Here is a 23,058-nt window from a genome sequence, read left to right as displayed (position 1 = left end):
CAGCATGGGGATACTGTGAGCCCACACAATCATGACCAAACAACCAGGCAGAAAGAGCACTTGTCGTGACATTAGAGGCGATGGAAACCACTGCAGGGTTGGGGTACAGGTTTATATGGTCAGGGTCAAGGGTGACATATTAGTCTAGTGCAGGCCAGGTTCTCTAAGGGCTACCAAGGACGTGAGCAGGCAGATGTGGAGCTGCCAGGACACATGTGAAGACGGTGCAGGGCTCACAAGGGCACCGGCCCTGCTGGCTATGCAGTTACTTACTCAGCCTCAAACTGGTTGGGAGTGATGATGTCTGCCACGGGCACCACTTTGTCCCTGTACACGGGAAGGAGGTCCTGGGGAACGTACTGGAGAGCACAGGAGACAAAGAAGGGGACTTACTCCCACAGAAAGAGGGCCCAGTGAGGAACATTCCCAAAGCCCATATCCTGTGGCAAGACCTGGCATTGCCACCATGAAGGGCCTGGAGCAGGAGGGTAGGCCTCAGCTCTCCAGAACCAGAGAGGAGAACAGGAAGGAGGGAGCTAAGACACAGGACCACACAGGATGACGAGAGGCAGCCTCGGGCCCTCGGGACCTGACAGCCAGGAGTGGGCCCACCTGGCTCTGGGAGCCTGAGTCCTGGGGCATCTCATCTCCACTTAAGACATGCTTGTGAGCCAACACACTCTGATCATCTTGTTTTTGTTTTAAGTTATCGGTGAACAATTCAACAGAACAGTGCTCCCTTGTGCCCCTTTATCCTGAGACAGGATCTTATTCTGTAGCCCAGGCTGGCCTAGAACTCAGAGCAATCCTCCTGTTTCCTTCCAAGTCCTGAGATTACTGGGTTGGGTCACCAAAACTAGCTTAGAACAACCTTCGTCTTTTGTTCTTTATTATTTCCATGTTGGGGATGGACTTAGAGCCTCATGTCTGTTGGGCAAGCATGAACTATACCTTCAAGCTCATCCTTTTAAATTTTTGATTAATGTTAGCCTCGAACTCACAATCTTCCCACTTCAGCCTCCCAAGTAACTAGAATTACAGAGACACCCACGACCACGTCTGATTCCTGACATTCAAGTCCCACAAGAGGCTCTGAAATCACTGTCTGTTCCCATGGTGATTTGCGGTACTGGTGAGTGGTCCAGGGTTCTAATCTCTTCCCACTCAGTTGCTGATGAATTTCCCTAGAGGTCCGAGGTCCTGTGCAGATGGACTCCCGCTGGCTGGCATAAGTTGGTATTAACTGGAGAAAAGCTATGAATAGATGGGACCACTTGGACCATCCAACTCCTAAACTCAGGGCTGACTATGACATCTACAAGCTTTCTGCTTGTTTGAACCTAACACATCTTGAACCTAGGCAGAGGGTCTCAACCTACCTAATACTGCGACCCTTTAATACAGTTTCTCATGTTGTGGTGACCCAGGCCATAAAATTATTTTCGTTGCTACTTCATAACTGTAATTTAGCTACTGTTATGAATTGCAATGTATCTGATACGCAGGATATCTGATCTAGGCCCTCCAGGAAAGTCATTTAATCAAAATCAGGACACAGCAGAGTGAGCAACACTGAGCCCAAAGGAGAGCTCTTTAGAACCAAACACCAGCATCTCCTAGGCAGGCTGGGGACACTGCAGCAAGCAGTAACAGGAAGAAAGGAGGGATGGGGGTCTCTGGTGCAGGGAACCTTTCAGAAAATGGGCACTGGAGAAAGCAGATGAAAAGACACCCACTGAGCAAAATAGACACCTGGTCCAGTCACTGCCACTGGACTCCACTGGCAGAACAGGGCAGGAAGGACACAGGTCCAAGTGAGTCCTGCACTGGTGTGGACCACGTGTGGCCGGCTGTGCTCAGGGAACTCACAAAGAGTAATGGATGAGTCAAAGCCACACAGACAAATGCCAAGGTTAAAACACTGACTTTAAAATGTTGGGCCATCTCCGTAGTCTGAGGTTTCTGTGACGGTGACAGGACCGGTTCACTCATGGACTGTGACCCATCCACTACCCAGTTTTGAAAGGCTGGTGAGCTCAGAGTGACTTCCTCATTGTTAAAAGGAAAAGGACAGCGAGCCCAAGACTGACAGACTGTTTGTGGTTACCACCCTAGCTGATGCCTGTCCTCCATCTGACCAACTTCCTAACAGGGGTGACTCAGCCTTGGATGGGGTCCACACAGGTTTACCCAGGAAGGTGACCTTCTGTTTGGTTCAAAGCAGATGCACAGACCCCGTGTCTAATAGCGGAGGAGTGCACTCACCATGGAGCCTTCGCCGTTCCACTTGTCCCCCATCACAGGATCGCACACTGTGGAGACACAGCATCTGGTCAGCAACCACTAGAGCTCCTGATGACAGACCTCCACACTGTCTGCTTTCTCACTGTGCAGCCCAGGCTAGCCTTGCACTCACCACCTTCCTGCCTCAGCCTCCCATGTAGCTGAGGATGCAGGCATGGACACCACACCTGCCTCCACGTCCAACGCTTGCTCTAACCGCCAGAGTGTGTGCCTGCGTGTGTGCACATGGACCATGTGTGCAGGTGCCCAGGGGTTCAGGAAAAGGGCATGAGAGCCTCTGTCGTGGGATTTACAGGCAGCTATGAGCCAGAGTGGGCGCTTGGAACTGAAATCGGGGCTTCTGCAGGAGGAGTGCGCACTCTTAACTGACGACAGGCTCTCATCAGCCCTGGCTGGCTTTGAACTCACTGTGTAGCTGGGATGACCCTGAACTTCTGACCCTGAGGACTGGGATTACAGGTGCACACCTCCACATTCAGTTATGTGGTGGGGGATCAGGTCCAGGCTTCATGTATGCTAAGCAAGCACTCTGCCAACTGAGCCTCACCCCTGGTTTCTCAATCATGTCAACATTACATACACACGGAGACACAAGAACAGTTAGTTGTGTGCCCCAGCACCTTGCACTTCTCTGCCCAAGACAACTAGGTCCTCAGGATAATTTCACACACACCATCACTCACACCTTTGTCTCAAGCACACATTACCTCAGGTCACCTGGACTGGAACAGTGCCTTTCCCCCCAGCCTGGCTGAGAGAATACTAAACGAGCTTTTACTGTGTCTTTCCAGGTTCAAGCACATTCCCTTTGGACCACAGAGCACTGCATAGACAAAGCAATGGGCTCTTGGCCTTCAGGGTAGAGCATGCTATGCACACCTGAGAGACTGGTACTCAGGAGCAGCCTGAGTCTGCACGTCTGCTCAGCACCGCCTCTGCTCTTGGTGGCACATGGACCCAGTGCTGCCCGGCAACCATCATGTCACGCTCCACACAGACAAACTAGATATGGTGTGTCCACCCCACCACCCAAGCATGAAGCGAGATGGCTGAGCCCCTTCCTGAGGGTGAGATCAGCACGAGGCACACCGTGGGAGAGGCATCATGGCCCAGTTCTCACCGTACACGAGCTGGGAGTTCTGCTGCTTCAGCTCCCGCACGATGTCTACCACCATGGCCAGGAAGGACTTGTCCCTTGTGTAACCTTGGGAGGGAAAACCCAGGTTTTATCCTCCCGAAACAGGGCACACTGACCACCAGGGCACACTGACCACCAGGGCCATCAAATCAAGCATGCATCAGAGTGGGGGACAGGAACTAGGCAAGGTCTCTAAAGGTCTGTACTCATAGAGGGGAAGACAGGCAGCCAGCTCCCAGGGACACAAGAGTTCTGAATGACGAGAATACAGATAATGGGCAAATTCCGCTTTAAACAAAAGATATCACTTTTTAAAAATATTTATTTTATGTGTGTGCCTGAGTGTACGTCTGTGTATGAACATTAAGAGGACAGAAGATGAGATCAGATCCCCTGGAGCTGGAGTTACAGGCAGTTGTGAGCTGCCCTATGTGTGTTGGAAACTGACCCTGGGTCCTCTGCAAGAGTGGTTAAGTGCTCTTTTTCTTTCTTTTCTTTTTCTTTTTGATTTTCGGAGACAGGCCTTCTCTGTTACTTTGAAGCCTGTACTGGAACGCACTCTGTAGACCAGGCTGGCCTCGAACTCACAGAGATCTGCCTGCCTCTGCCTCCCGAGTATTGGAATTAAAGGTGTGTGCCACCACCGCCTGTTTTAAATGCTCTTAACCACTGAGCCATCTCTGCAGTCCCTGTGTCTCTTTAAAATTTTTTATTCAGGGACTGAAGAGATGGTTCAGTCATTAAGAGCACTGGCTGCTCTTCCAGAGGTCCCGAGTTCAATTCCCTGCACCCACATGACAGCTCACAACTGTCTATCCCTATATTCTCAGGGGATCTGAAGCCCTTTGTGATGTGCATGCAGACAAAACACCTATATACATAAAAACACATAAATACATTTTTATGTATTTTATGTATTTTTTGGAGGCAGGGTCTCCTTATGTATGAAGCCCTGGTTCACCTAGAACTCACTATGTAGACTAGGCTAGCCTCCAAAGCGACTTCCAGGATAGCCAGGACCATAACACAGAGAAACCTTGTCTTAGGAAAAACGAAACCTAACTTGGGGCTAGTGTGATGGCTCACGGAATAGGGATGTTTGCTGCTGTATCTGAAAACCTGATTTCGATCTCTAGGACCCACATGGCGGAAAGACCTCTGCACCCATGCTGTGGCACCATTATGTGCAATTGTGTGGACCAGGACACGCATATACACACAATAAATTAGCAAACAGATTCAATATGTAGAAAATACAACCAGAAACAGAACAGAAGGACTCATATAGTGATTTACCTTCGACCCAGGGTGGCCAAACTCTAGAGGCCTCCAGAAAGTGTTGGTGTCAGTGCACACCAAGACCCTCTGGGAAGGAAGCAGGGAGAAGGTCTGAGCCTAGAAAGGGGATCTGTGTCTGACCAGCTTGCCCGGAACCCTAAACCAGGACCTGGGGACCCTCACCAGTGAGCACGTAGTCGTACTTATTCACGCTGTTTATCTTGAGACCTTCATACAGTTCATGGAGCTCCTGTGAACTCAGCACTTGGCCCTTCCAATGGGCATAGCCTGCGGGAAGAAGACAGGCTAAGCTGTGGATGCGGTAGCCCCAGTTTCCCTCGTGACCATCTCAGCTGATGACAACCACCTACCCGTCTTGAGGAAGCCCAGTGAGCTGTTCTGAGGGCTGGCCTTAGGCCCAGACTGGATGCTCTAGGCTCATTGCCTCAGTAGCATCCCAATACCCTGGAAGCACCCCAGTTCCTATACTGTGGGGGCTGAACGGTGGTCTCTGCCCTGCCCTGATTAGTCTCCATCAAAAGAATCCAGGAAGCAGACACTCAGTGCCCTAGGTAGGCCTGTAGAACTGTGTCCCAGAAGATGTGGATAGGGGGCAATTAGCTGTTTACACCCCAGTTCAGGGCAGTCCACCCAACCCCTCTCCTTAGCCCAAGGACGTGCCATAGTGGAAAAGCATATAAACATGCAGGTCACCAGTTGTCAGCAAGGGGACACGGCAGCACTCCCTGTGGTTGACCTGGTCAGCTCTCCTAACACATTAGTGCTATGACTGCCAGCTTAACAGAGGAGGAAACTGAGGCACAGAGGTTTTCCCACCAGTCAGCTCCAGAAGAGTGGTCACACAAGTCAGCCATGATGTGGGCACAGGCCGTGCACAGAGTGGCACTTCTAGGTTCCAGCCTCAGGCCAGGTTATATGTCACGCTCACTTCCACCTTGTAGTCCTACCTGTGTGGTTCGAAAACTGCACGGAGTTCACAGCATCAACTTCAAATCCCAAAACCTGCAGGACAAACAGAAGAGGTGTGTGAGTGCCCGTCTGTGACTCCAAGAACTCAGAGCAGGGGTCCCAACCACGGCTAGAGTCTTGACTTGAGGAGGGTGACAGAGGAGACCATCCAGGAGGTACAAACCCCTGGGCAGGATGGTCACAGGGTGGGAACCGAAGGACCTGCCCAAGCCAGCCAGATGTTTGTATTTCAGGGCCACACAAGCCTGACCATGGGATTCTTCTGTTCCTTCACTCAGGAACATTGCCCAAAGGGCCAGGGTGGCCACACCCCTCTCCCCTGCTGGCAGGCACTGAAGGGTTCACAGAGCACCCCAGAGGGTCCACTTCATGAATGTGGCCAAAGAAAGCACTGTGAGCAGCTGTCTGTGCAGATAAGGGGCAGGCCCTGTGGGCCTTCTAACTCACCCTGAGGAGGCAAGACCCAGCCCCAGCTGGGCTGCTCAGCTCAGCCAGTCTCTTACCACACCGGCTAGCAAACCCTCCCTCCATGTCAATGAGAGAAAGAAGGTCGCAGGCCAGGGCTGAGGTCCCCAGAACAATCACGTTCCTTGAGCAGCTTGCCGCTCTGAATGTCCTCTCATAGCTCCAGTGGGAGTCATCCAGACAGGACAAATGGGCCTCCTGAGACAAGCCGGGTGGAGACCGAGGCTCCGTGGGGCAGCTGTTCATCCTCAGCACACAAAGCAGCTCACTGAGCCAAATTAAAGCTATGGACCTTTTCCAAATAAAAGCTATCACTGAGTCTAGAGCTTTTTATTTTAAAGTAACAGACCCTGAGTTTATGTAGTTTGTGGCCTGTGGTGGTGGTGGAAGTGGCAAACACCTTTAATCCCAGCACTCGGAGGAGGCAGAGGCAGGCGGATCACTGAGTTCGAGGCCAGCCTGGTCTACAGAGAGTTCTGGGACATTCTGGGCTATATAGAAAAACCCTGTCTTAAAAACCAAAAACTACTGGGCAGTGGTGGTGTACATCTTTTTTTTTTTTTTTTTGTTTTTGTTTTTCGAGACAGGGTTTCTCTGTGGCTTTGGAGCCTGTCCTGGAACTAGCTCTGTAGACCAGGCTGGTCTCGAACTCACAGAGATCCGCCTACCTCTGCCTCCCGAGTGCTGGGATTAAAGGCGTGCGCCACCATCGCCCAGCTTTTTTTTTTTTAAATATTTATTTATTTATTATGTATACAATATTCTGTCTGCGTGTATTCCTACAGGCCAGAAGAGGGCACCAGACCTCATTACAGATGGTTGTGAGCCACCATGTGGTTGCTGGGAATTGAACTCAGGACCTTTGGAAGAGCAGGCAATGTTCTTAACCGCTGAGCCATCTCTCCAGCCCCCGGTGGTGTACATCTTTAATCCCAGCACTCAGAGGCAGGTGGATCTCTGAGTTCGAGGCCAGCCTGGTCTACAAGAGCTAATTCCAGGACAGGCTCGAAAGCTACAGAGAAACCCTGTCTCAAAAACAAAAACAAACAACCAAAAAAAAAAAAAAAAACCACAAAAAAACAAAACCAAACCAAAACAATCCTAGTGTGGCAATGGCCCGAAATTCCAGGGCTGGAGAGGATTCCTGGGCTCAGTGGTCAGCCACCCTAGCTTCCATCTCAAAAACTGAGGAGGGGGGTCCCCGGTTAAAAATGCTTGCTGTGCAATCATGAGGACCACCAGAGTTTAGACCCCAGCACCCACTGTTACAAGCCAGGTGTCCTATGCACACAACTGTGTAACCAACTCCAGCTCCAAGAGTGGATTGAGACAAGATCACTGAGACTTGCCGGTTTTCAGTCTGGCTGGGAAAGGGAGACCCTGCCTCACAGGAACAGGCAGAGAGTGAGTAGGAGACTCCGGAAGAACTCCTCTGGGCTCTGAGCACACACAGGTTGAGTGAGTGAGAGCACATGCGCAGATGTGGTTACATGCTCACACAGACACAAGTAAGTAAACCGACCTCTCTTTCTCTGATAAATAGTTCATAAAGAACAGCATTCAGTGTTGATCTCTGGAATATTCACAGGCACCCACGAACGGAAACCCTTCCTCTACAAATGACAGGTCCTTTTTAAGTGTAAGGGGGCAAAGGATTATGTCTTGATGCCCTGGACAACCCCAAAGCCACTGACATCTGCCGCGCACCGCGCCCCCGTGTCTGCGCTCTGTACACTATTACCCACCAGTACGTGAGCTTCGGGCAAGGGGGTTGGAGGTTGAAATACACAGACACACACAGACAGAGAGACAACGACACGGGTCATCCTTGAATTCCCCAAGAATGCCCTCTTCATTGTGCTCAGGGGCAGATTATATAGAGATAGCCACGCCCCAGTCAAACCCACCAGAAACCACTCCCCTGCCATCAGGAACTCCTGAAGGTCTCAGCTCAGAGCAGCTGTAGGCACTCAGATCAGGGGATTACAAGGAATTCAGGTCCCTTGTGACTAGGAATTGTAGTGATTTCTCCTGTTGCTTCTTCCACTTCCCCACACTCTCCAGGGCAACCTAAGTCTGTCAGCTGCCTGAGACGGCAGGTGTTAGACTCAAGACAAGAGAGAGATCCCTTGGCCCACTGCCTGGCTCACATCTGACCACCTTCAGGGCCCTGCCAGGCCTCCCAGCCTCAGCCACTGGCCTCTGCCAGGCAGTTTCTTTCTCAGTGCCACCCAAGTATATCCAGGATGGGGGTCCACCATATGGCCCCTTCCCTGGCCACAGCATCCCTTCATGGAGTTGGCCATTTGAGCTGCACAAAAATCACCCCAAACAGAGGAAAGGCCTCTTGTTCAGGGCCCTGTGCTCAGCTGTGTGTGGAGATGCGTAGATGAGAGGCCATCCTAGCAGAAATCTGGCCAGACTCCAGATCTCAGGCACCTTGGAGAGGGAGCCTGTAAAACCAAGGGATAGATTCAAGTCTATGAACGCAGCCGCGGTCCATCAGTCCTTCCACGGCCATCTCCACAGACCCTCAGGTCTATTTGTGGATTCCAACTATGTCCTTTCTTTCTGACCTTGAGCCAAGATACCCTCAACCATGTCAGGCATGGGGTCAAAGAGGATTTGCACTGTTCCCTCCAGTCACTCAGGAAGGGCCAGCATCCTGTTCTGGTACTTGGCAGGAACATGGGATTCAGTCTTGTGCTGATCCTATCTACAGCCAGGCCACGCGGACCAGGCCACCCACCAGGACTATGAGCAGACCCCACAGTGTCCTCCCACCTCTAGTTCAGGTCCCAGGCTGACAATGCCCAGACTGCTGCCACCGTCACCACTGTTAATGTCCTCTCCACTCCCTCAACCAGGTCTCACCTAACACCCACTTCTACAGCAGCGCCAGGCAAGGGCCACTGAACAAGGCCCCATGTAAATGCATCCCACAATGCAGAAGCCACCAACAGAATGGCCAGAAAGAGGACCTGCAAGGGTGTGGACAACAAGCATCCAGGACTCAGGAGGAACTGGCCCAGTGGCCATGACTCTGTCTGCTGCTGATATATAAAGGACATACAACCCACTAGAGTCTCAAGCAGTGGTTCTCACCACACTCACATATCCTACATATCAGATATTTGTATCATGACTCATAACAGTAGAAAAATTACAGATATGAAGTAGCAACAAAAAAATTTTGTGGTTGTGTGTCACCACAACGTGAGGAACTGTATTAAACGCAGCATTAGGAAGGTTGAGGACCACTCTAGACTCCCGGGCGATGGAACTCAGGAGTATGAACGCCTCGTAACACCTTTGCTAGAACCTCAAGGTAAACAGAGGGCTGAGGACTCCCTCCACCAGAACTCCAGGACACCTGAGGAAAAGAGTCCTGTAAGTCTGACCCACGGACAGCAGAGAGGAGAGGTGTCAGTGACCGTGGAGTGGCAGAAAATGGGACCTTTCCAGCACACTGCTCCTTTAAAACCTCAAATGTTTTCTGACGAGGCAGACAAGGGGGCTGCCTCACCTACAGAGCTGCCTGGATGAGACAAGGCAGCCTACGGGACAGAGAGACACAGATGCTAGAGACAAACTTCAGGTAGCATCAGGAGAGCGACTGCCCTAGGGGAAAGGGGCAGAGGTTCTGGCCACACGTCACACATTCTATGTGATGGTATTTGCTTCGTGCTAAGTCACTGAGCTCAGGGGCTTATGATTCGCATTCATAAGCTCATCCACCAAAATTCAAGCCGGTATTATCGCTGGAGCAATGCAACAAAAATTAGCAGTTGTACTAATCCAGAAAGGTAAAAATGGCATTTGGCAGATTCGCTCGCCTATTCCAGACTTCTGTGCACCAATATAGCTTCCAGTATCTCAAACCCCTTAAGATTCTAATAACTGTGACGAGCCAGGCTGGAAGTGAGGATGACACACGTCCCGGAATCCCTGCCAAGCTGTCCCACCCCGCTGCTTCTGCATGCGCAGATAATTAATCCTTCAGAGCTGGCGCACATGTCTGAGAAAGGAATTGCTATTTTCCGCTTCCAAATGATGGTGCTGAGCCCCTGGACTTGTGTTTCCATTTAAAATATTACTGTCAAAAGCGCTGTATTAATCAGCATCATGTGCTAGTTTGAACATTTCCAGAATCCACCTCCCAAATGCGTATACAAAGCTCAGTCATCCTTAGCTGAGAAGGCAAGGACGGGAACCTCGTTCCGGGTGGGAGCCCTGGGCCCCAGAGGATGGAGTCCGCTGTCACTTAATTCCTCTTCTCAGCTCCAATCCATCCTTCTGGGGGTTTTGGCTGTGACTCTGGAGTTCACATCCCTGCAGAGTAGTGGCTCCTGGCAGGTACTTCCAACAGGAGGGCAGAGTGGGACTGGAGAGTGGTGGACAATGCGCCCGCTTCCACTGGTTGACTCTACCCCAGCAGCACTGTCAGTCCCCTGGGTGTCACTCCTCTTCCTCCAGGTGGCAAAGTGACGCGTCTCTCCCACCAGGATCAATGGCTCCTTCTCCAGTGGCAGTGGGACCTGTTATGAGGCTTGCCCAGGCTTTAATTTTTGCATCAATCAGCCGGTGTTCCCTTCCCCCGAGATTGCTTGTTCTTTTTTTATTTTTTTGATACAAGGTCTTTCCTTGTAACCCAGGTTCACCTTGAACTCAGAGCAAGTCATCTAACACAGTATCCCAAGCATGTGACATCACATTCTCCTTTTTCTCCCCATTTTTTTGAGTTCTGATGACCCACCTTCTCTCTTAAAGCTGGTGCTGGAATGTTCGTACATGCACGCACACAGACACAACAGACACACAACAGACACACACACACACATACACACGCACGTGCGCTAGCACACACATTCCTCCTTTTGCCTTCTCTGCTCTCCCAGGACCTGGCTTGACAAACATCACCACGTGTTAATGTCCCCCCTCTGGCTTTAGTGTCTGCCCTAGCCTGCCTGATACAACCTTGTGCCCCAGCCCTAGGGGTACCAGCCACAAAATAGTTCTTGGCTCAAGCAGGAATCAGGACTGTGTCCCTTCCCCCAAGACACGGTGAACAGCTGACTTCTCCCCAACGTTCACCTCTGGGACAACTCATAGGTCAGATTCCTTCCTGCCCCGCTATGGCTCCAGGGTCACTCCGCCTGAGCAGACCTCTGCCCCTTGGAACCTCCTGACCTCCTGACCTTGAGCTGCATAGCAATGGATCTGCAGATCTATCCCTGGAAAGCCTTTCCTCAAAATGTCCCAGGAAATGTACCACAGGAAACTCAGTCCGTTCAAATGGACTCACATGTTCTACACTGGGTGGGATTCGAAGGGTGGCCCCCCTGGCCCTTGCTCACCCTTGTGAGATTCTTCTAAGTGTGTGAACCCCCTCCCAGGTCCACACTTTTGCTATTTAGTTATAGGAGCCTTTTGAGAGTACTTTCCCCAGATTGCAAGGCAGAAGGGACCTTGGAGATGTGAAGGCAAAGAGGTGAGTGACGGTGTCCAGGAAGGATGGGGAAAACGACATTGCACAGGCCAGGGTTATACAGAGCCACTGCCTCGAAATGCTTACACTCCTACAGTTATAGCAGAAAGAGGCATAGTCTATCCTCACCACTTCCCAAGCAACTACCTACACCTAACCATTGCCTATGCCCAAGGTTCAACATACACAGCTCTCTGCACGGTGGGCACGGCATAGGCGAAAGACCATTTATCTCGTCCTGCCTCAAGCAAGAAGTTTCATTCAGTCCCAGTGGGGACGCTAGAGAAACTCGCACGAGCACTTTCTAAAAGCCCTCCTCACCCCACCCACACAAGCTCTAAACATTAATGACACACCACCAGAACACAGAAAACAAACAAACAAAAAAAAGGGGGGGGACTGGAGAGGTGACTCAGGTTAAGAGCACTGACTGCTCTTCCAGAGGTCCTGAGTTCAATTCCCAGCACCCACATGGTGGCTCACAGCCATCTATAATGAGATCTGGTGCTCTCTTCTGGCATGTAAACATACATGGAAGGAATGTTGTATATATAATAAATAAATAAATCTTTAAAAAAAAAAAAACCACAGGCGGCTGGAGAGATGGCTCAGCGGTTAAGAGCATTGCCTGCTCTTCCAAAGGTCCTGAGTTCAGCCGGGCGGTGGTGGCGCACGCCTTTAATCCCAGCACTTGGGAGGCAGAGGCAGGCGGATCTCTGTGAGTTCGAGACCAGCCTGGTTTACAGAGCTAGTTCCAGGACAGGCTCCAAAGCCACAGAGAAACCCTGTCTCGAAAAAAAAAAAAAAACAAACAAAACAAAAAAAAAAAAAAAACATACCATCCCTGACTTCAAACTCTATTACAGAGCTACAGTATTGAAAACAGCTTGGTATTGGCATAAAAACAGAGAAGTCGACCAATGGAATCGAATAGAAGACCCTGACATTAACCCACAAACCTATGAACACCTGATCTTCGATAAAGGAGCTAAAAGTATACAATGGAAAAAAGAGAGCATCTTCAACAAATGGTGCTGGCAAAACTGGATGTCAATCTGTAGAAGAATGAAAATTGATCCATATCTATCACCATGCACAAAACTCAAATCCAAATGGATTAAAGACCTCAATATCAGTCCGAACACACTGAACCTGATAGAAGAGAAAGTGGGAAGTACTCTACAGCACATGGGCACAGGAGACCACTTCCTATGTATAACCCCAGCAGCACAGACACTAAGGGCATCATTGAATAAATGGGACTTCCTGAGGCTGAGAAGCTTCTGTAAAGCAAAGGACACTGTCACTAAGACAAAAAGACAACCCACTGACTGGGAGAAGATCTTCACCAACCCTGCAACTGACAAAGGTTTGATCTCCAAAATATATAAAGAACTCAAGAAACTAGACCGTAAAAGGCTAATCAACCCAATTATAAAATGGGGCACTGATCTGAACAGAGAATTCTCAACAGAAGAACTTCAAATGGCCAAAAGACACTTAAGGTCATGCTCAACTTCCTTAGCGATCAGGGAAATGCAAATCAAGACAACTTTAAGATACCACCTTACACCTGTCAGAATGGCTAAAATAAAAAACACCAATGATAGCCTTTGCTGGAGAGGTTGTGGAGAAAGGGGTACACTCACCCATTGCTGGTGGGAATGCAAACTTGTGCAACCACTCTGGAAAGCAGTGTTTCGGTTTCTCAGGAAATTCGGGATCAACCTACCCCTGGATCCAGCAATACCACTCTTGGGAATATACCCAAGAGAGGCCCTATCATACAACAAAAGTATATGCTCAACTATGTTCATGGCAGCATTGTTTGTAATAGCCAGAACCTGGAAACAACCTAGATGCCCTTCAACGGAAGAATGGATGAAGAAAGTATGGAATATATACATATTAGAGTATTACTCAGCAGTAAAAAACAAGGACTTCTTGAATTTTGCATACAAATGGATGGAAATAGAAAACACTATCCTGAGTGAGGTAAGCCAGACCCAAAAAGAGGAACATGGGATGTACTCACTCATATTTGGTTTCTAGCCATAAATAAAGGACATTGAGCCTATAATTCATGTTCCTAGAGAAGCTAAATAAGGTGAATCCAAAGACAAACACATAGGCATCCTCAGGAATATTAACCTTCATCAGGCGATGAAAGGAGACAGAGACAGAGACCCACACGGGAGCCCCGGACAGAAATCTCAAGGTCCAAATCAGGAGCAGAAGGAGACGGAGCACGAGCAAGGAACTCAGGACCACGAGGGGTGCACCCACACACTAAGACAATGGGGATGTTCTATTGGGATCTCACCAAGGCCAGCTGGCCTAGGTCTGAAAAAGCATGGGATAAATCCGGACTAGCTGAACATAGCGGACAATGAGGAATACTGAGAACTCAAGAACAATTGCAGTGGGTTTTTGATCCTACTGCACGTACTGGCTTTGTGGGAGCCTAGGCAGTTTGAATGCTCACCTTACGAGACCTGGATAGAGGTGGGCAGTCCTTGGGCTTCCCACAGGTCAGGGAACCCTGATTGCTCTTCGAGCAGATGAGGGGGGGGGGACTTGATCGGGGGAGGGGGAGGGAAATGGGAAGCGGTTGTGGGGACGAGGCAGAAATCCTTAATAAATAAATAAATTAAAAAAAAAAAAAAAACAAAGGTCCTGAGTTCAATTCCCAGCAACCACATGGTGGCTCACAACCATCTGTAATGAGGTCTGGTGCCCTCTTCTGGTCTGAAGGCATACATGTAGACAGAATATTGTATACATAATAAATAAAATGAATATTAAAAAAAAACCCACAAATAAGCTACATGAAGGGCGCGAGGCTGAGGCAGGATAGCAGGTGAGCCTAGCCTGGACTACACGGACCCTGTCTCAAAACAATAAAAACAAATAGGAGATTCACTTTAATGAGGAGAAAGTCCTGGGTATAAGGGGAACTGTCCCTCAAAGTGCTGCCTTGTTTTGGGCTGCCTTGTTTTGGGGGGAGGGAAGTTCTTTTAATTGTTTATAATTTTTGTTTTGTTTTTGAGACAGGGTCTCATGCCGCCCAGGCTGCTGAACTGTAACTTTCTTCTTTCTTTTTTTTTTTTAATTTATTATGCATGCAGTATTCTGTATGTGCACAAGAGGGCACAAGATCCCATTATAAATGGTGGTGAGCCACCATGTGGCTGGGAATTGAACTCAGGACCTCTGGAAGAGCAGCTAGTGTTCTTAACCACTGAGCCATCTCTCCAGTCCTAGACTCTAACTTTCTATGTGCCCAAGGACAGTCTTTGTGGTGGTCTGAATGAGAATGGCCCCCATAGGCTCCTAGATTTGAATACTTGGTCACCAGGGAGTGGCACTATTTGAAAGGATTAGGAAGTGCATGTGGCCTGTTGGAGGAAGTGTATCTCTGGGGGTGGATTCTGAGGTTTCAAAAAGTCCAAGCCAGGCTCAGAGTCACTTTCTTCCTGCTGCCTGTGGATTCAGATGTAGAACTCTCAGCTCCTTCTCCAGCACTGATATCTGTCTACCACCATGATTTCTGCCATGAAGCTAACGGGCTAAATCTCTGAAACTGTAAGCTAGCCCCAATTAAATGCTTTCTTTTGTATTGGGAATATCATATTAAGGTGTGTTGCTTTTGTTTATGCTGCATTTGTTTAACTCTGTGAAGCTGTGTTACTGTGCCTGAGGGTCTAATAAAGATCTCAACGGTCAATAGCGAGGCAGGAGAAAGGATAGGTGGGACTGGCAGGCAGAGAGGTCATACAGGAGAAATCTGGGAGAAGGAGAGGTAGCCAAAGGAGGAGAAGGACACCAGGGGCCAGCCATCCAGCTATACAGCAATCCACGGAGTAAGAGTAAGATCCAAAGAAGTAAGAGAATGAGAAAAGCCCAGCTACAAAAGGAAGACAGGATAATCTAAGTTGAAGTAAAAGCTAGCAAGCAACAAGCCAGGCTAAGGCTGGACATTTATAACTAAGAATAAGCCTCCGTGTATGATTCATTTGGGAGCTGGGTGGCGGGCCCCCCAAAAGAGCTGAAAGAGTAAAAAACACACTACTACTCACATAACACCTTGTAGGTTGCCATGGTTACAGTCTCTTTACAGCCACAGAGCACTGCAACAGTCCCCAATTCCTGTTTCCACTCCCCACACGCTGCAGACCACCACGGCTGCACAACACTGCTTTCCACGCCTTCTGCAAGCCCTACTCCCCACCGCTGCCTGAGTTCCTGCTGAAGCCCGTGTGACGCCAGCCCATCCTCACCCCCTCAACGTCTACACTGACTTTTGTGTCTCTACTACGTGCATTCTACCTCGACCCCAGCTGGACCCCACTATGCCTCTCTAGAGTTTAGGGTTTTCTGTTGTTCCTGGGTGAAGCCAAGACCCCCTGATCCCTGATCGTATGCAATGGGCATAGCCCAGCACCCCAGGCAGTAGGCTCACCCACGGCGATTCAGTGACTCAACACCAGGCTCAGAGCTACTGACCACTTCCTTTACTCCACTTCGTTCTGAACACCCCATGCCATTGTCAGCTCTTCTTTCCTTTGCTGTTCTGGAACTTGCTCTGCAGACCAGGCTGAACTTAGACTCGGAGATCTGCCTGCTGCTACCTCCCCAGGTGATAGGATTAAATGCATGCGCTATCACTGCCCAGCAAGCTTCCCTTTCTTAATCTAGAGGGCAGCAGCTTCCTCTGATCCACACACTGTGGCTTCATGGTTTCATGTATCCATGGCCAATGAGGTCCCAGGATATTGAACGCTGTCTTCAGGGGCTGGGAAGATGGCTCAGAGACAAAGCACTCACCACACAAACACGAGTAAATGTGAGCACTAGGATTTGGATCCCCAGAACCCATGTAAATGCCTGTGAATGTGACAACCCTCAACCTCCACACACATGGCACACATGTACCACACACTTGTGAACATGCAAACACATATCTCTCACACCACACACGCACACCAGGAAAAATCTCTCTTGACTCGAGGTAGATGGATAGGTAAGAGTGAGTACACACTCACCAACAGATTTCTTTGAAGGGCATAGATATTTTGTCTGCATGTATGTATGTGTACCATGTGCATGCAGTGCCTATGGTGGCCAGAAGAGGGCAGGAAATCACTGGAAATGGAGTTATAGACCTTTGTGAGCTACCATGGGTGCTGGAGTGGAACCGGGTCCTCTGTAAGAGCAGCTGGTGCTCCTAATCACTGAGCCGTCATTTCTCTAGCCCTGCATTCACTAACGTGGTTCAGCAGGTAGGTAATGGCTACTCTCCTTTGCTATGTTCTTAAGCTCTTCTAGTTCCTGCCTTATAAATGCAAATTATAGGTGTACGGGCACAGGACAAAACACTTGCTGGGATTTCTCTCACTGTTGATTATACTATAAAACCTGGGGACAAATACAAGATAAGAACATGAAACAATCACCACAGCCAAGACCTGCTCCAAAAAGGCCATGCAACCTTTGGGCTCTGCTTCTGCTCCCTGGGGCCACTCGTTCTCCAGTTCTGAGTTCACTAAGGCCTCTCTGGTTCATCCAAGGAAGCAGAATGTGAACTCTGCCTCTCCAACCCAAAGCTCTATTCAACTGAACAGACAACAACCTAGACAAAATTCCTGTAAAACACACTCTATATAGAGCATTCAATGCTACCTTCATTTTAGGGCATCTATTATGGATCTTAGAACAAATTCCCTACAGATAACTGTGTGAGCTGGGAACCAATGTGAAGACAGTGGCACTGGGAGGCAGCAGTCCTCAGAGCCACAGCTGGCAAAGGCTTAGCTAGGGTTCACTTCTCAGTGTCCAGCTCAAGACTGAGTTTCCTGACCTGCTGATGGATGAGGGTTAGGGCTGGACAAACTGGATAGCACCATCCTGTGGAGAAGCCTCCGGCTGTCCCCTGGGGTAATTAAAGCATCCCCAACACAGCCTGTTATACTTTCTCACTCCCACTGCAGGGGACAACACCTCCAGATGAGGACAAGTGGCACCTAGGAAATTGAAAGCCAGAACAGGAACATGGAGCTTGCCTTTCCTGCTTCCTGCTGCCCATGGCTGCCACAGGCTCCTCTTCAGCCCCCGCCCCCAGCAGTGACGTGTGCTATGCTGCGTTGGCTGTGTGGGCAGGTGGTGCACATCCCAGGGGCCCCATGCCCGCCTCCACTGCTGCATCATCAAACCTCCAGCAGAGAGGCTCACACAGCCTGAAGATGCTGTGTTTAGAGCAATGGCTCAGCTAATCTCCAAGGGAGGCAGAGCGAATCAGCACAGCAGCAGTGGGGTGAGCTCTGGAATGTTCCAGTGTGGTTCTTCCACAGGCATCTAGGGGCAGATAGGAGGGGGAGGGCAGGCTGATCCTCACAGGTGCTTCCAGCCTGGAGTACCAGTTCCAGGCTGATGCTTAAGCCTCTTTCACAGATGGGAATCGGCAAGCAGGCTGGGCAAGCATCTTGTGACTGTGTCAACATGAGTCACCTAACAGTCAAAGGGCCACATCCCTCTCACCACTGGCCACTGACCAGCCTTCCAGTCCAGCCAAACCACACCCTCTGGTCTCCATGGTGAATGCTATAGAGACAGCCTGTGTCCCACAATGCATCTATCTACCTATGTCCGCAAGGCATCTCTCTACCCACCTGCTCACTCCAGGTCCTGGGGCCACCCCCAGCCTGGCTCACAGCACTCATGCCAGGATTACAGTGCTAGGCAGGCACAGCCAGGGGCCAACCTTGCCGGCACCTGTTGCTGCCAGGTCACCCTGAGATTCAGTAACCCAGATATAGGTTCACCTATGTTCCAGATGGGCACTGAGATGAAAGCTGGTCAGGAACTGTCCCACGACCCCCTTTGTTTATCAGCTGGCCAGTTGCTCACATCTGCCTCAGACAGCTGGAAGTGGCTGAGCCTCCAGGGAGTGCCAAAATAGCATTCCTGACCCCAAATGAGCTGCACAATGTGGCCTTAGTTCACCCCTACAGGCCACTCACCAGAGCTGCCCTTACTCTGTGCTATGGGCTCTCTACTCAGGGCCTCCTGCACACCGCCCCAGAGGAGGCGGGGGTGGCAGGATCCCACCCATGGGACCTCACACCCATTCACAGCAACTGGCCCCTGGATGGGCCATATCTTGTCTTTTGTCCTCAGTTTAGCTACTCAAAGGGCTGCTTTTCCAGGAGACAATCACGGGTAAGGACAGAGCAGGAGGTGCCTCTCCAGCCAACACACTGGTTCCTCCATCACAGTCAGGGGCCTGCCACCCTCAGAAGACCCAGCTCAAAGCCACAGCTCAGTCCCTGTGGCTCTCTTTCCTTTCCTAAGGGACATCTTGAAATTACCAACACTGCAGTCTTTCACTAGATCCTGAACTTGAATGTTCTCAGATTTCTCCGAAAGCACATAGAATAGAGACACAACCCCTGACACACATAAAGAACACGGGCTGGCAAACCACTCTGTGAGGAAGGCTCTGCACACACACAAGGGGCTCAGGAAGCCCATCACATATACTTATGTGTATTACTGTGCCTGCTCACATACATGTGCAGACATATACACACACCCACACAGGGGTGGATGCATACACAAATACCCTTGAGATATTGACTCTTGCCCCTTACAGGAGGAAGTGGGCTGAAGTGTGGCTGGCTGTACAGCATTACTTAGCACGTGTGAGAAAGGCCCTGGCCTCTATCCCCAGCAGCATTAAACAGGGTATTGGAAGCCAAGCATGGTGGCATACATCTCTCATCCCCACGCTGGAGGCAGAGGTCAGTGAGTTTGAGGTCAGCCAGGCCTTCACAGTGAGACCTTATTTTATTTTACTTTTTTTTTTTTTGTTTTTCGAGACAGGGTTTCTCTGTAGCTTTGGAGCCTGTCCTGGAACTAGCTCTTGTAGACCAGGCTGGCCTCGAACTCACAGAGATCCGCCTGCCTCTGCCTCCCGAGTGCTGGGATTACAGGTGTGCACCACCACCGCCTGGCTTGAGACCTTATTTTAAAAGGGAAGGGATAGGAGCCTGGGCACAGCTCAGTGGACGAGCACTTGTTAAACACACGCGAGGCCCTGCATTCAGTCTTCTTCACCACAGAAAACAAGGAGGAAAGACGTGGTGGTGCCGGTAGAGGGGAGCAGGCAGCAGGGCGCACTGCACTTCACCCTGCCCTTTCCTGCTCACCCACAGTCTAGAGTCAACACAGCAGGAAAGCCCCAGAGTCCCAGACCCCCTGTAGCAGAGGGGAGTGAGAAAGAGATGGGGAGGGGCGGGGAGCTCAGGAGCCTGTCCCCACTCTCCCTTCACCCTGTTTCTGCTCTGCAAACCTTCAGTTTTTCCCTCTGGTACTCCACTTCCTCCTGACTCTGGTCACAAGAAACCTTTGGCCACTACACCCTGGCCTGGGGCCAGAAGCAAAATCTGAAAACAGGGGTGAGGTTCTGCTGCCCCTCTGTATGATTATTTCCCAGATGCCTGTGGGAGACCGGGGAGGGGGGAGCTCGGAAGACTTTAAAGGGAGCACTGGGGAGGCAGGGCTGATGGTTCAGGTATGAGGCTGTGCCCCAATGGCATATGATAGCGGGAGCTCCCCAGCCTCAAGCCAGGCCCAGCACAAGCGACTCCAGAAGCCCTGGTACTAGCTCATCAACAGTCTTCAAGTGCCAGGTGTACAAGGGAGACGCAGAAACTTCCCCAGCCATTACTCTGGCATGACTGGACAGCCACCTGATGGTACAACCTCCAGTCACCTGGGTCAGTCCCAAGCGGCCTCTCCAGCCTCCTGCCTGTGGCAGCACTGGGACAAATCTTGGGACTCCAGCCCACGACTACATCCTCCCCGCTTCTAGCTTTCCTTCCCCTCTCCAGCAGTGTGAATGAGACCATGTGCTCCAGATTGTACAGTAAGAACACACACACACCACCTCCACTGAGAACAGCTCTGGACCTGAGGGCTGCTCCTCTTGGAACAGCTGCCCAAAGGCTGGCTAGTACTGGCCCCAGGTCACCGCAGACTCTGACAGTGCCAGTTCCCCACACGTGCTAAGGGCTCTCCATGTTGGAGGTGTCCTGCCCACCATTCCATTGCTTCTCCCTGTCCAGAGTATACAGAGGTATGGTGAGCAGCAAAATGCCAACATGAACCTCGAAGGAGTCCCCAGGTCCTTAAGCACCTCTCTGGAGGGAAGCAAAGAAGAGTCTCCTCCCTGAGAAGATGGAACACCGTTAACTTCAGGCTGAATGAGATAGCTGAGTCCTTGGTGCAGTCTAGAGGACAGAGGTCCAGACAGGGGCAGAGGACTCAGTGAAGGAAGAGCAGCAGCAGGTGGAAGAGACAAGAGATGCAGGACACAGGGCCACAGGAGCCCTGTTCACCTCTGCTCAAGGTGACAGGACCGCTTAGAGCCCAACCTGGCTCCACCTTCCCTGGCTGTCCCTGCTTCAGGGACTCTTTACCCCTTCGCTCCTAAGTACAGTCTCACCTCAGTGATCTTGCTCCCCACCACTGGTCCCATAACCTAGAGAGTAACAGTTAAGAGCATGAAGCACCAGACCAGTGCATCTGGGGAGGAATAAGAATAGGTGTTGGTGTGGGTGAAGAATTGCTTACCAACCAATAGGGGCTCAAATCTCAGCAACCGCCCCGTGCCTATGGACTTGAACCCCTGTACTGTACACCCATAACCATTTGCCCTATTTTGTCTGCCAAGCATGCCAGTTTCAGGACAGCCCTCAGACTATCCTTAGTGCCCTGGGCCACCTGTCTTCCTTCTAGATCCTTCCTGCAGGTCTGCAATAGCCAGGTGCTCCTTCCTAATGTCCCCAAAGAGTCAGGGCAGCTACTAGGCATGAGATGAACAGATACCTACCACCTTGCTCAGTGAGCAGCCAAAGAGGTACAGTGAAGGAAGCCACCACCTGGTTGGCCAGATCAGCCCAATCTTCCTGCTGGACCGGCCAGGCAAGGAAGTGCCAATCACTCTGTCATTGTCCCTAGCCCCCATTCTAATACCCACTGCACCCTAGTTCCTTCCTAGGACCACCTGATCACAAGCAGGAAGCACCACCGGCCAGAAATGACCGGAGATAGCCTCATTCATGGCATACACACCTCACGGGAGGGAAAGAGGCTCTGGAAAGGTGACAGGCTACAGCCCTTCTAACAGGTTGCTTTCAAGGCGAAACTCAGCAAACTGTGCTGTCTCTTAAGATAGAAGCAGGCCTGCGGGAGGTGCAAGGCGGTTCGAGTCCCATCCCAGTGAATGACAGACCACCCCAGGAGTGGTGGAACCCAAAGTGTGGCTCAGCCTCTTCCTTGGTCCAAGCTCACTGGGTGGGTGGAGGCAGAACCTGGATTTCAGCAGGGAATGTGCAATCACCCGCCAATGTGTCTACCAAAAGGCTGTCAGCGCTTCTGCAGGGCAGGATCCTTCCAGCTCAGCATTTCAACGCCTCGGGGAGCCCCCGCCCACGGCTGACCAGACCGCCGGAAGCAGCAGGGACTGAGTGTGCCACAGCAGGGTAGGGGGCTTCGTGCCACCTGCACCACTCTACTTGTAGGCTCCCCAGGGCACTCTACGCCCCGGCCTGCATGCGCCAGGTTCTGCCCGCAGCGCACCCAGCCCTCAACGAGGAACCGAAGGTGGCCGAAGTGGGGACCAAGGTCATCGGTCTGGGGAGGCTTTGCTGCGATCCAGCAGACCCGACAGCAGCAAGGGTTATATAAGCGGGAGAGCGCGTACCTGCAGCGGGAACATGGCCGCCCGATTGCCCACGTAGCCGCGGACGACATGGCTCTGGATGGAGAGCACCCGGCACTCGCCCTCCATGCCGGGCAGGCCGTGGTAGCGCGTGGCACAGGTGGTGTCACGGAATCCGGCTACCCAGGCCGCACACTCTGTCTCCGCTGCCGATTGCCTCTAGCACGCGCAGGCGCTGGGTTTGGACGCGATGCCCGCCTCCTCTGACCTCAACAGGCCGGCTGCTAACCCGCGAGTCCCGAGCGGCGAGGGGCGGGCTGGAGGCGGTCCTGCGCGCAGGCCACGCCCCTCCGGGAAAGGGGACTTGTGGAATTGATCTGGCTGGGATCTTCTGTGTTGCAGCACGTGATCAGTCATCCCTTCTGCAGACTTGAGCATGCACTAGCCAGCACTCCTGGGACACACCCTCCAGTCCATTCCACCTCATTAGCCTGGGCTCTGATTACCCCCTGGGTGGCACTCCTGGGAACTGCTAACCAAAGAGCTCCCACCGAGCTCTAGCGCCCTAAGACTCAGAGATCCGAAGGATCCCTACTGCCACGCGGCCTGCATGGACTCCCGGACCCAGTAAGGCGTGTGCCGGACTGTTTGATCTCAAGCTGCCCCGGAACT

The 23,058-nt window shown here is 51.2% G+C and overlaps 1 protein-coding gene across 1 annotated transcript in view; it reads right to left on the bottom strand.

Annotated features, from left to right (window-relative positions):
* Pdxk (pyridoxal kinase) overlaps positions 1-22,648 on the bottom strand; it is a 34,226-nt gene extending 11,578 nt beyond the window's left edge. The window contains exons 1-6 of the mRNA XM_041634701.1: positions 22,429-22,648; positions 5,689-5,743; positions 4,904-5,008; positions 3,425-3,508; positions 2,266-2,312; positions 274-359 (exon numbers count right to left, since the gene is read on the bottom strand). Of these exons, the coding sequence (XP_041490635.1) occupies positions 274-359; positions 2,266-2,312; positions 3,425-3,508; positions 4,904-5,008; positions 5,689-5,743; positions 22,429-22,515 (464 nt within the window). The 5' untranslated portion in view covers positions 22,516-22,648. The remainder of the gene's footprint in view (positions 1-273; positions 360-2,265; positions 2,313-3,424; positions 3,509-4,903; positions 5,009-5,688; positions 5,744-22,428) is intronic.
* Positions 22,649-23,058: the final 410 nt, after the last annotated feature.

This window comes from Microtus oregoni, unplaced genomic scaffold, assembly GCF_018167655.1.
Source record: "Microtus oregoni isolate MIOR12 unplaced genomic scaffold, Mior012 000046F_ref0000063, whole genome shotgun sequence".
NCBI classification, from domain to species: Eukaryota; Metazoa; Chordata; class Mammalia; order Rodentia; family Cricetidae; genus Microtus; species Microtus oregoni.
Note: the sequence above shows the minus strand (reverse complement) of the source record. Positions and strands in the feature narration are given on the sequence as shown.